The 14,219-nt window shown below is 39.8% G+C and overlaps 1 protein-coding gene across 1 annotated transcript in view; it reads right to left on the minus strand.

The window, feature by feature from the left end:
* Positions 1–14,219, minus strand: part of ccny (cyclin Y) — a 90,210-nt gene that overhangs the window by 16,504 nt on the left and 59,487 nt on the right. Inside the window, exons 2-3 of the mRNA XM_002935160.5 lie at positions 4,942–5,016; positions 4,345–4,379 (exon numbers count right to left, since the gene is read on the minus strand). Coding sequence (XP_002935206.1) covers positions 4,345–4,379; positions 4,942–5,016 — 110 coding nt within the window. The remainder of the gene's footprint in view (positions 1–4,344; positions 4,380–4,941; positions 5,017–14,219) is intronic.

The following is a 14,219-nucleotide window of genomic DNA, read 5'->3' on the forward strand; positions in this document are numbered from 1 at the left end:
ACCGACACCCAGACCAAGTATACATGCAGTTAGTTAGACTATGAGTCAGCTTTGTGCTGATTGGCTTAGATCCACATTCCTAAGGGAGGGGAGGGAGTTCTTAGCATTCTTGAGGGAGGGGGGAGCAGGAGAGGGGAGAGAGCGGTGTGTCTCTGGCAGAGGAAAACAGACACAAGAAATCTTTTGACAGTGCAGCGTTTCTGTGAGTGCGTATGGCTGTATTTACATAGACCTTTCTGATAAAGCTTATTATTTTTTACCTTTCCTTCTCCTTTAAGGGCAAGACCAACTTCTAGCCAATAAGATTATGACACCATTCACAGGGCTAGACCAAGCCTGTACAGAGGTCTTTACATTTTAGCATTCTCCTTGTTCTCCAAAGAAAAGCAAATGCCCAGTGTGTCCCCAAAGTAGCAGGTTAGCGAGTTGGCACAGCATTGTTTATTAGTAATAATAATAATAATAATATCTATAACATGCATCTCTGCTGCATAAAAACGTGAAAAGGATTTTCAGATAGTCAGTACACAACATATACAGCGGCTATCTTGCTGTCATGCAGGGCATACTGTTAATTTAAATAATTAATTAAATAAAAAAAAACCCAAAGGAGGGAATTTTCTCATCTACCTTGTAAACTGTTCAAGGATAATCAGGCAGAATCAAGGGAGTAGAGCACGATACGCAATTTAATTACTGGCTCTACAGCAGCTTACAGTTTACATTGTCCCATGAACCTGTCATTAATTGGCAAGTCCCTAAAGCCATTGAGCGCCAGCAATACTTTTATTTCCTCGTGGTTCCATTGCTTGGCAGGCTTGCACAGTCTCAGTGGCAGAACAGGAACAGACGCCAGTCACTGATATCAGTGTCACCTTCCAATATCCTTGCAACAAGTTTGCTTGTTTTCTTTTCTTTGGCTAGAGGCACAAAGAAGGTGCGGATTTTCTTTATTAAAGTTCCTCTGTTGGGTTTAATATCTATTATTTGTAGGTGCCACAGAAAGGAGTTTAAATAAAAACCAAGTAATGTAAAGGGGAAAATGATGAACAAGCTAATACAAATTATAGTAATAAACTAGCCAGTAATAATGTGCAGGCCTTCTAGCCCTATGAACTATAACTCTCACCTTTTACTAGGTGATATTAGAGAGTTACTGCTCACTGTTCTTTATGGGAGCACAAAGCTGCCTGACTAGAAATTTTCTTGCTACTGAAGTTTTGAAAATACGGTAAGGGAAAAGTGCACTATTGTAAGTAATATAAATCTTGTTTCCTTCAGTCTTTGAATTATACAGTCACAGCAAGCAGGCAGGCGCCATTTTGTGGACACTGTTATTAAGGCAAGCTTTGTATCGTCCCCAAATCTTGTTTAAGTGCCAGAATGGGGGAGCTGATACACATGCTCATGCACTGGCTATGCAATCAGATGGTGGGTAGGGAAGGGGAAAGTTAGTGATGAATGAAAAGTGAAAGCAATTGTCTGCCCCGCCTCTATGCCTTAGGCATAGAGGCGGGGCAGGCAATATATGACTGACTGACTGCCTGGATTTTTAAATGCTGAAGGCATACCTTCAGTTCTCTCAATAGTGCCCTTAAGTCTCCCCATATTTAACCTGTTTAGAAGATCAAAAGCCAAACAGGAAGAAAAAACGCTGAGCTGTGTAAAGAAAGTTCCCATAATGCCTCACTCCTGCAGACACCCAGACCAAGTAAACATGCTCAGTTAGCTAGACTGTGAGTCAGCTTCCTGCTGATTGGCTCAGATCCAAAGGGGGGGGGGGGGGGGAGTGAGTTCTTAGCATCCTTGAGGGAGGGGAGAGCAGACAGCTGCGTGTCTGTGGCACATGAATTACAGACACAAGAAATATTTTGACAGAGAAGTCAGTGCAGCGTTTCTGTGAGTGCTTATGGCTGAATTTACATAGACTTTTCTGATAAAGCTTACTTTGTTTTTACCTTTCTCCTTCAAGTGGAAAAGTTTGAGACGATTTTTTCTGGGTAATTCCCACTACACTACTTAATGTTACCTCCTGCAATGCTTCTTCAACTGAAGATCCCAGCACTGTCTGTTGGACTGTAAATGGCCCAAGTGCATTTATTCAATTTAAATTTTATCTTTCCGTGTCTATGTCTTTCCCATGGTGCTTACAAATTAAACATTAGCTTTGCATTTTGTCTGTTGTATGTTTCCCCATCCAGTGGCAGCTTTCATTTACAATACATTTGTGCATTTGTTTTTTAACAACACACACCACTGACTTTAGGGGGCCAGTAAACACTATGCTGTTGAATACTAGGAAGTATTAAATTGCTATACACCTTAGTTTCTTATCTCATTCCCATCACCACTGCTATTTCAAGAAATAATAAAAAAAACACCCTGCGGCTTGTTTTTCAGGCGATAACCATCTTTGCAAGGTGCCCTGTAGTGCTTCTCATTTGTGTCAAAGAAAAGAAATGTGTGGCTTGCCACAGGCTTTTTGAAACCCGCTACATGCAGACCTGTGCCACTGCCATACATAAAGTATAAAATTGCAGTACAGATATGGAAAACCCATTATCCAGAAAGCACAGAATTATGGGAAGGCCATCTCCCATGGACTCTATTATAATCCAGTAACTCAACATTTTTAAATGATTTTGTTTTTCTCTGTAATAAACAGTACCATGTACTTGATTCTAAGATATAATTAATCCTTATTTAAGACAAAACAATCCTATTGGGTCTAATTAATGTTTAAATTATGTTTTAGTACACTTAAAATATCCAAATGACAGAAAAATTCCTTATCTCGAAAACCCCAGGTCACAAGCATTCTGGATAACAGGTCCCACACCTGAACTCAGGCCCGGATTGGTGGCAAGGCGACAAAGGCCCAGGCCTAGAGTGGAACAAATTAAGCATCACCTAAAGTTTTCTCACATCCGGAGCACCAGGGCCTAGGTTCGTGGGTCCTGTCCCCTTTGCTACGGGTGTAACATATGATGCGGTTGGGTGGTGCCAGCCTCTGGGCACACTGAAGAGAAATCTTGCCCTGCCTGTACTACATTAGTTCTGCATTAAACTTGATGGACAGCCAGAAACCACTGCCAGACAGTAGGCAAGTAAAGGTGGCCATAAACTCTGCAATTTCGATCTTTCCTGCAACTATTGATCGCACGAAAGATCGTACCCACCCTCCACTGATGTTCAGGGTTTATTCATCAGATATGGAGGTAAAAACAATAGAAATTCTACCTCCACCTAGCGATTCAGCCCTGAACATAGATTTTGCTCAAGCACCTTCAATGGCGCCCAATCAAAATCCTTGATGAGTCGACCGATATCCGCAGGCTTCTGTGATATTGGTTGCCTCTTCAAGCAGCCAAACACACACACTGAATATCGTACGAAACAAGGTTTCGTACAATATTATCCGTGCGTGTTTGGCCGGCTTAAGGCTACTAAGGGATGGACTTTTAGAGGAGCCTACAATCTCAGCTCCCTATCACATTCACACATGCTATGGTCAATTTAGTCAGAAGTCAATTAACCTTCCACTAAGTTTTTGTAGTGTGGGAAAAAAAAACACACTACATGGGGAGAACATATCACCTTCATAACACCTTTGGTTGACATGAGTTTAATGAATAGGGCTTATGCTGACTGTAATGGATTTTATTTTTATAATAAAAAGTTTAGAGCTAACAGAGGGTACACATAAATGGAGTAGATAGAAGTATTATTTATGCAGAGCTCATTATCTCTAGTTAAATGAATTCACCTAACTGCATGGGAGTTAGTAAGTGTAAAAGCAAAGAATTTCTCCATTACTTCTTTATAATGAAAAAAAAAATACAAAATATGCAATATTTTTAATGAAAAAAAAATAGGTGCTTTCTACTTGCAAAAGTTTTCTTTAATGCCTTTTCCTTTAACAATAGGATACTAACCCCATGCACAAAGTAAGGTCTATAAAGAATGGGTTTGCAGAGATGGGAGTGGAAGAACTTGACTGACCTAAATAATAATAAATTAAACAGCAATTCTCTTTGAGATTCTGCTGGATCTATGAGTTATTTTTTACTTCTGTTTTTGTTTTTATTGTTCCATTTGGAAGTTAATGCCATTACATTTTAAATTGATTGGAAATTGATCTTGCCTTTATTACGATGCTCTGATTGGATTTAGGTTGACCTGATTGCCTAAAGGGTGTTCTAGCACTTGCAGAAGAGCTCTCCGTGCTTGGTTACCTTGAGCATTTCCATGGTATAGGTTTATCAAGTTACAGATTATGTGTGCAGAATAGTTGCAATTAGCAGTTAAGCATATATATTACATTATATGAATGGTGTTACTTACGTGATTTATATAAAGGCTCTTCCGTTTTTCTCGTACTGTGGAAACATAAGAGAAAAAATAAAATGAAGCTCATACCCAACAGGGGTAGAAATAAAATAATAGCTGATATTTGGCCTTCTGAAGAAATAGTTCAAGGGACTATGGAAAGAGCACATGCTGTACCAGTCCTTGGACCTTGTAACTTCTCTTATAAATTCTCATCATCCTGTACCACTTGCACAAGCAATAGAAGCTGCAATGGGCATCAAATTGCAATATTAATGGACCGGTACAGCAGCTTCTGATGTAAAAGTGCAGGAAAGATGGCATCACATTACAGATCAGCAGCAGATGCTGTTCCAAAGATCTGACAGTAAACATGGAGATCCTACAGATTCACATGAAGGTTGCATTAGCAAACATTGCAAATTCTACTCCATAGAGCTAAAACTAAATCAGATTGAATGTGATTAGTTAGTATTGTGATCCAAATGTGTTTTTTCAAATTAAGAATTGTTAAAGAACCCTTTTTTCTACCCTGAAATGCTAATTTACCAGCACAGGTTTTGACTTGCACAAGCCAATATAAACCAGGAAGGAAGAACAATGGCAACCTACCATCGGTCTGAGATTTGCTAAGGAATATTGTGCTCGCCCGTGGATGATCTGAGGGGTTAAATTCCATATTCATATCTGAAAGAGAAATCAATATATTTATTGTGGAATCACTGAAATGCAGCAGACATTCATTAGCAGAGCATTTGTAAAGGAGAATTACGAAAAAAGCATTATGGGAATAAAATATTTCACTTATCTAAATATGAGGTTATTATGTATGTTTTAAGGGTTTGCGGAGGTGCCCAATCAGAAATAGCCGACTGCTCTGGAGCGTGCCCAAGATTGCATTGCCATTTCTAAGCTAATTCAATTGTAAGTCAATCAGATAATCAAATGACACAATGATTAAAATCAACCAGTTCTGAAGTTAAAGAAAAGTCAGAGCTCTGTATCTAATCTAGTATAACAAAAATTAGTTTTTAAGGTGCCCATACACGGGCCAATTTCAGTCCTTTAAACCGATTTGGCAGCTTATCTGCCAGTGTATGGGCAACACCAATGGGCCTTCCCGACCAACATCTGGCCTCAAATTGGCAAGATCTCAATCAGGCAGGTTTGATATTCCCTTCGGTTCGGGCGACCTCGCCAAACCAGCACATCTTACAGTGTATGGCCACCTTTAGGAATACACAGGATACAATAAACAATTTCATTGCTTCAATGGGGAGGGGTGCAGATAAATATTACAGTTATGGGTTCTGTTACATTATCTGAATTACCTTTGAAAAATGATTTCATTTTTCTCTGCAATAACAAAACAATACCTGCTTTTCACCAGATCAGTGACTGTGGGGCACAGTATAGGACAAAATGAGAACCAGAACCACAGGACTAATAACTGAGATGTGCACCCAGAAGTATATCTTATCTTACTAAATAAAAAGAGCATTTAAAGGAAAACTATACTCCCAGAATGAATACTTGACCAATGGATAGTTTATATTATGTTAAATTACCTATTAAAGTCTATAGGAGATAACCTTCCCATAATTCAGAACTTTCTGGATAATGGGTTTCCAGATAATGGATCCCATACCTGTATCAGTTAATATTGCCCTTTTACATCCTTTCCCTTAAGCCATCAATAAGTGATGGGCTGTGTGCTCCCTCAGAGATCATCTGACAGGAAATAATGCAGCTCTAACTGTAACAGGAAGTAGTGTGGGAGTAAAAGACAGAACTCTGCCCATTCATTGGCTGATGGGGCCTAGCATGTATGTGTGCCCTTGGCTTTTTTGTGAGCACTGTGAATCCTATGATTCCAGGAGACGGTCCATAATTCTTAAAAGGATTACCTAATAGCACATACTACTAAAGAAGTATATTGAAAATGGTTTAAAAGATGAAGCAGGGTTTTACATATGAACTTGATTATGCAATATATTTGTATAGAGACCTGCACTGTTTAGGGGAATAATTTTCCTTTAATTTCTGCAATGCAACATGTTAGCTCCTAATCACAGTATTAATACCAACATGGCAGAGAAATGTTCTCTTATTATAACTTGTGCCAAAACAGTTTATTGCTTGTTTAAGGTTACAAAATAAACAATATATTTTTACCAAAAAAAATAAATAATAGGATTCCAAATGAATTATTCAATAAAAATGAATATTACTTTAAATGTGCCCGCTGCCAAACATAATTCAGAAACATAATCTGTTTTACTAATTTCCATTACATTTAATTACGTTACCGCCAGTCCTCAATACACCATATCCAGTTTAGCTTGAAAGCTCTAATTAAGGTTTTTTAAATCCCAGCCTTCGTATTTTCATCTGTTCATTATAATGGTTACATAACCACAAACCATTCTATAAAATGCATTCATCAAATAAATGATTGTTATTATTACAATCAGGTTCCACACGCACATTAATCCAGGAAAAGTAAAGGCAATTAGGGTTTTGACTACGTTATCACATGCTCACCCACAGCAGCACTTCGGTTGGAGCCTAGCAATGCATGGTGATAAGCGGATTTGTAAATATTACAAAAATCTGATATAATGAATGACTGAACTTCTTTTATGTAGTTATGGGGGAACAACAGAGAGGAGCCCTGCTGCAGAGTTTCCACTTTCTGCCAATGTGTTCATCATATCCCAACTCTAATATGAGCATCTCAAGGGCAGCCCAGAGACCACTGAGCATGTGCAGGGCCACTGACACTGCTGTCACGAGCCAAGAGCCAGCTGTACCCAAACTAGTGAACATATACAGTGGTGTGAAAAACTATTTGCCCCCTTCCTGATTTCTTATTCTTTTGCATGTTTGTCACACTTAAATGTTTCTGATCATCAAACACATTTAACTATTAGTCAAAGATAACACAAGTAAACACAAAATGCAGTTTTTAAATGAGGGTTTTTATTATTTAGGGAGAAAAAAAATCCAAACCTACATGGCCCTTTGTGAAAAAGTAATTGCCCCCTGAACCTAATAACTGGTTGGGCCACCCTTAGCAGCAATAACTGCAATCAAGCGTTTGCGATAACTTGCAACGAGTCTTTTACAGCGCTCTGGAGGAATTTTGGCCCACTCATCTTTGCAGAATTGTTGTAATTCAGCTTTATTTGAGGGTTTTCTAGCATGAACTGCCTTTTTAAGGTCATGCCACAACATCTCAATAGGATTCAGGTCAGGACTTTGACTAGGCCACTCCAAAGTCTTCATTTTGTTTTTCTTCAGCCATTCAGAGGTGGATTTGCTGGTTTGTTTTGGGTCATTGTCCTGCTGCAGCACCCAAGATCGCTTCAGCTTGAGTTGACGAACAGATGGCCGGACATTCTCCTTCAGGATTTTTTGGTAGACAGTAGAATTCATGGTTCCATCTATCACAGCAAGCCTTCCAGGTCCTGAAGCAGCAAAACAACCCCAGACCATCACACTACCGCCACCATATTTTACTGTTGGTATGATGTTCTTTTTCTGAAATGCTGTGTTACTTTTACGCCAGATGTAACGGGACACGCACCTTCCAAAAAGTTCAACTTTTGTCTCGTCGGTCCACAAGGTATTTTCCCAAAAGTCTTGGCAATCATTGAGATGTTTTTTAGCAAAATTGAGACGAGCCATAATGTTCTTTTTGCTTAAAAGTGGTTTGCGCCTTGGAAATCTGCAGGCCGTTTTTGCCCAGTCTCTTTCTTATGGTGGAGTCGTGAACACTGACCTTAATTGAGGCAAGTGAGGCCTGCAGTTCTTTAGATGTTGTCCTGGGGTCTTTTGTGGTCTCTCGGATGAGTTGTCTCTGCGCTCTTGGGGTAATTTTGGTCGGCCGGCCACTCCTGGGAAGGTTCACCACTGTTCCATGTTTTTGCCATTTGTGGATAATGGCTCTCACTGTGGTTCACTGGAGTCCCAAAGCTTTAGAAATGGCTTTATAACCTTTACCAGACTGATAGATCTCAATTACTTTTGTTCTCATTTGTTCCTGAATTTCTTTGGATCTTGGCATGATGTCTAGCTTTTGAGGTGCTTTTGGTCTACTTCTCTGTGTCAGGTAGCTCCTATTTAAGTGATTTCTTGATTGAAACAGGTGTGGCAGTAATCAGGCCTGGGGGTGACTACAGAAATTGATATTGAAATTGAAAATTGAAATTGATAAACCACAGTGAGTTATTTTTTAACAAGGGGGGCAATCACTTTTTCACACAGGGCCATGTAGATTTGGAGTTTTTTTTCTCCCTTAATAATGTAAACCTTCATTTAAAAACTGCATTTTGTGTTCAATTATGTTATCTTTGACTAATAGTTAACGGTTTTTGATGAGCAGAAACATTTAAGTGTGACAAACATGCAAAAGAATAAGAAATCAGGAAGGGGGCAAATAGTTTTTCACACCACTGTAATTGCATTTTGTGTCATGGCTTACGGGACAAAACCTTAACTGAAGATAACAGTGACAAAGAATTCACTGTTTTTCATATAGAAAATCGGAGTACAAATTGCTTCTTCAGGGACATATATATTTTATCAGTCACATATAAATGTATCAGCAGCCACAACTATTTATTATTGGTGCTTTTCTTACAAGCAGGGAGAATTAATTTCCTGCTGTAAGACTGTGCATGAGGGAACAGGAAATGAGGAGTACAAAAGGAAATGATTCCACCTTACATATATCGAATGTCTGTCAAAGTACTAACTATTGGCAACTGTATGAATGGGGCTTTGCTGAAACTGCCACAACCTGGCACAGAAAGCTGACAATGAGGAGCCCCGTAACAACCCCAACAGTTGCTCTCCATCTCCATACATACTGGCATATAAAGCCATCATTTAATCTTTAGGTTTTTTTTTGTTTTTATTTAAATATTCCAAACAAACATCATTACAACAAGAAAAGATAAGATAGAAGAACGAGAAGAAAAAGGAGAAAAAGAAGGAGAAGGGAGAAGAAGAGCCTGGGGGAATTGGATAGACAAGCACCAAACACAGTTAAATAGTTTCTAATTCTGTTCCTGTTGTTGCAGCCAGGTTCCCAAATTTTGCCAATTTTTTTCGGACAACCTTTAGCGAGGTATACCAGCTTTTATTTAGGAAGAGTTTCATTGATCCGTTTCTTCCAGAATGTCAAAGGGGGAGGGGTATTTGACTTCCAGGTTAGGAAAATAGCTTTTTTAGCATAGTAAAAAGCTGCAAATAGCACAGTTTCTCATGGTTTCTCATATTGAGGTCACCTGTTATACCCAATAGGCCCAGGCTCGGTGAGAGTATGTTTGGAAATGTGAGTGTACGCTCAATATATGTCAGTATTAATGTCAGAAAATACGTATAATTGGGCATTCCCAAAACACATGAAAGAAGGAGCAGACATCATTTTGCATTTGGGACATTGGTCAGGGGCTCCTTGGTATATTTCGGACAGTCTTTGTGGGGTCAAGTAGACTCTATGAATAAACTTAATTTGGATGTACCTGTCTCTGGCTGACATAGTGAGCTGGGGCACCCAATCAAGTGCCTCTTCCCACATCTCATCCAGATCCGGTATCATCATTTAATGTTACTTACATATGGCACTCATCCATGTAATTGAACATACAAACTCCTTACAGATAGTGCCCTGGGTGATTTGAACTCAGGACCCCAGCACTGATTTCTTGGTGTTGAAACTTATTTTTTAAAACATGGCAATTTCAGAGGTACAGTGCAATGTCTCTCACAGTTACGATACATAGAAGGACATCCTAATGCTCCTTGATCATTTAGGGGACTGCTGTAACCACCCAGCATTTGAGCTGGGAAGTCAGTGAAACTGCAGCTTTTTGGTATGAAATCTTGTAAATGACATGATAGCGACGGTTCCAGAATTGGGCCATTATCCCTAACATTTTTAGCATCTTCTAAGTGAAATTAAATGTTAGATAAACTCTGCTTATAAGCAGGGTGCCCATTGGTTGGGTTTATGTGTCTAATGCTAACCCAGTCAGCGTTTTGAGGAAGAGAAGAAATTAATGATTAAATTAATTATTTGGCAGAAGCCAAGGTTTAGTGCAGCATCCCAAACAAGCTGTTTATTGTTTGGCTTATGGTCAGTGCTTAACATATAAGCTCCTTTGTTCTACTTTTTTCTACTCTTATAAAACATCGTCCAAACTGCGACAGAGAGCTGCGTTACAAAACCCTTAGATTCCCCTCTGCAGCTTTAATTACTTTTGTTATAATAAGAATATATTAATTTGTTCTGTGCCTGAAGGCAACTGGGGATGTTAATTTAAGCCGTGCTCTTCTGAGATGCATAATTGAAGACTGGCTGTTCTTTTGGAGAGCTTTGCGTTTGGGAGAACACGCCGATTTCTAGATGCATTGTGCCATATTAATCTCAAATGCAAATAGCGAGTGATAATTATCACTCCCTATAGACTGATTTATAGGAGAGCTGTACCGTGGCCCTTAATAGGTCTGAGGCTGTAACTAGCTGGATTGGCACGTTGTTATACGTTGCACAATGTTGATTAGACGTGCATCTCAGTGTTACTAGACAGGACCACGCTTGGAAACACATGCTGCCTGTTCGTTAGTCAGAACCGTACCTTTCCACTTGTCAGGCTTTCACTAAGGAGTCTGTTGATGTGAAAAACTTACAGCGAGTTGGTGATAAGTCGACAGGCTGAATTTGGCATTGGATAAGCATCTACCTTTTCTGCTAAAATAATGTTTATTGCAAACATTGTGTGGGCATAAATCTATGGGAATTATCCAAACAGCACTGAACAGCCTCTGTCCATGTATGGGGCCCTCTGAGAAGTTTCCTTGACCAATATCAGGCCTAAAATTGGTCAAAAATTCATGCAGTCTTCACTCTGACGGCTCGTATACCCTTCGTTGTAATGCGATCGTTTGGTCCTAGGGCCAAACAATCACATTAACACAATACAACTGGCCATTCACTGTAAGATCTGTTCATTTGGCGAGGTTGCCAAGTGAGTGGATCTTCTCCCATTATGGCCACCTAAGATGCATGATATCAGGCTAATTAGATTGCTTGGCCCTAAGCAGGTATATGGACAGTTGAGAAAATGCAGTGCCTAATCCAGCAGTATAATCAAACCTGCCCAACTGAGATCTGTCCAATTTTAGGCCAGATCTCAGTCATGTAGGCCTGTTGGGGGTGCCTATATACAGGCAGATAAGTTGCCAAATCGGTCAGAAGGACCTGAATCGGCAGCTGAAATCTGCCCGTGTATGGCCACCTTATCCCCCACCCTAGGTCAGTATATGGGGGCAATTATCCATTCATTCAAAAGGCACTCACCTCCTAACCTATACATCATTAACAAGCACTTGTGCCCCAGCACTGCTCTCAGCACTAAAGTGCGCACCCTCTTACGCACTAGGTACAGAGGTCAGCAAATGAACCCTTATATTTGAATCAGAACTTTATATTAGTTATACATAAATTTAAAATGACCACAGCCCCTTGGCTCCTGCCTTCTCCAGCTTTGTGGAATCCCCAAGGAAAGACCAATGATAGCCAATGGGGATAACACCACCATCTATGAATTCCTATTTCTGAACCCTACAGCTTAATCTAATTTAATCTAATCATCAGGAATATCTATTAAAGTTAGGGAGCTCAATAATAAAACATAATACTGAAGGTTTAAAAGAAGAAAAGAGATTGAAGTATTTATTTAAAATAAATTGCCCCTAAAAAATAACATCTGATGGAATAGCTGGGCCAGATACAGCTTTCTGTACATGCTTTTTTTTCCTTAATAAGGAAAGAATATGTCCAATTTGTGCTTTGTGCCATGAGGAACACAATGTTGGCAAGCACTGTTTTATCCCACAGCGGGTGAACGAGAATCATGAAACATACATCTGCTCTTGATATTTCCCTGTCATTGTATTCAGTTTGTGATAAGTGCCAATCTTCCAGGGCTTCTCTGCTGAGCAACGAGGACTTTTGTTCTCCTCTTGGCTAACAGCTCATATGCGCCTCTCTTTGTACTGCTCCTCTCTGCCTTCACCTTCTCTCCTGCTCTTATCCCACTCCCGCTGGCTCTCTCTTTATCTGGCCAATTCCTTATTGCCTCTGTTCCAGCACAGCCTGTGTGTCTCTCTAATCCTCCCCGGGTCAGTCTATCCAATCTTTCTTATTAATTTTACACAGTGCTTCCTCCCCTTTGTTATGTCTGGTAGTGAGGGTTTTATTACAATAATAAAACTGCTATTGCTAAGCCACATAGATGGTCAGAGACAACACTGTATTCAGCACTTTTAGCCCATGCTGAAAGATATGAGACCCCGTCATCTCTCTAGGAACACCTTTATGTGCCACTACATATGTAACTTGTAGGACTATAAAGGGCTGATTCACAAGCGCTATTTATAGCATGCGTTAAAAATTAATTTAGTGAATCTTAACGCACGATTCACTAAAAGGATATTTGCGTTACTTTAGACACAATGCTGTGTGCGTTATTTAAGTCGTGAAGACTATTTTCGTGTGATATTTGACGCAACGCTCGCTAATTAACGCATGTGCGCTACTTTTCGTGCGCACACCATATTAGCCATACACACCATTACTACTTTTTTTTTTTTTAAATGCCAATTTCCCTGCAAACTGGCGGCTGCATCACTCTGGGGCCAACACAGACTTGAATAAATCCCACTGCAAAGTCCATATTGTGTTGCCAAAAGCTCATGAACCGTACTTTTCTATAATTACCGCCTGCCCCAAGTGTTTGTGAATCATGCGTTAGTATTATTTCTGCGCGAGAATTAACGCAATGCGGCAAAATTAACGCATACGGTTGCGCGCTATTTAATGCATGCGATATGCGATTTAACGCACGCGGTAATACTTTAGTGAATCACGTGTTTTTTTGCGTGTCACTTTTAACATAAAAAGGAAGTGATAAGCGTTATCGCACTTTAGTGAATCAACCCTTAAAGGAGACATATTGGATAAATGGGAAAACCCCTAACCCTGTAGGCAATTATGAATAATATATGGTGCTGGTTTCCCTTTGGGCTAAACATTAATCCTATCTGTAACAATGGCCCCTTTATTGGAGTTCCCTATAGATCCTCTCTATTCTCTGATCATGTTTGAAATGGAGAGTGGGCGTGTCCTAACGGTCCCTGCCAGAAGCACAGTAGGAGGGGGAGAGCCAATCACAGCCCTGCACTCACACAAGCAAAGACAGGCTTCAGTTCCCTATCAGGTCAGCCTAGCTGCTGATTGGTTCCTATCCTACAGTGCAGTGTACGGAGGGCCGCCGGCTCCCCAGCTCATCCAGAGAATTCAGCCAGCAAAAAGTGGAACAGATGGGCGGGGCTAGTGGGGTTTTTGTGGAATTTCTCAATAAATCAGTCAGAAACACAACTTTTTTAAGCACAATCCTTCTATATCTAGAGGAGTATAATTCCCTGGTACATTCTTAATTTTTATAGGATATGTCTCCTTTAAGTCTACTTATCAATGAGATTACCATTGGGGTGCCAAGTGGCTATCAGCAATTAGCAAGGGAACTATCCACAACTGCTGCTATTTTATTTCTCTGCTATAAAGAAAGAATGCCATCAAAACAGCTTAAAAGGGATTCTGTCTTGATTTTTATGGCACAGTTTTTATTACTAAATTACAATGTCTTGCAAATAATTCAATCTTCCATTCAAAATGTTATTCTTGAAATGTTTTTAGCTCTAATATTGTGTGTGTAGGAGCCATCTCAGTGCACTGTGCTTGAGTCTAAGCTTTCAGAAAGAGCCAGCGCTACACAACAGAACTGCTTTCAGGTAACCTATTGTTTCCCAAGTTGCAT

Source organism: Xenopus tropicalis, chromosome 6 (assembly GCF_000004195.4).
Source record: "Xenopus tropicalis strain Nigerian chromosome 6, UCB_Xtro_10.0, whole genome shotgun sequence".
NCBI classification, from domain to species: domain Eukaryota; kingdom Metazoa; phylum Chordata; class Amphibia; order Anura; family Pipidae; genus Xenopus; species Xenopus tropicalis.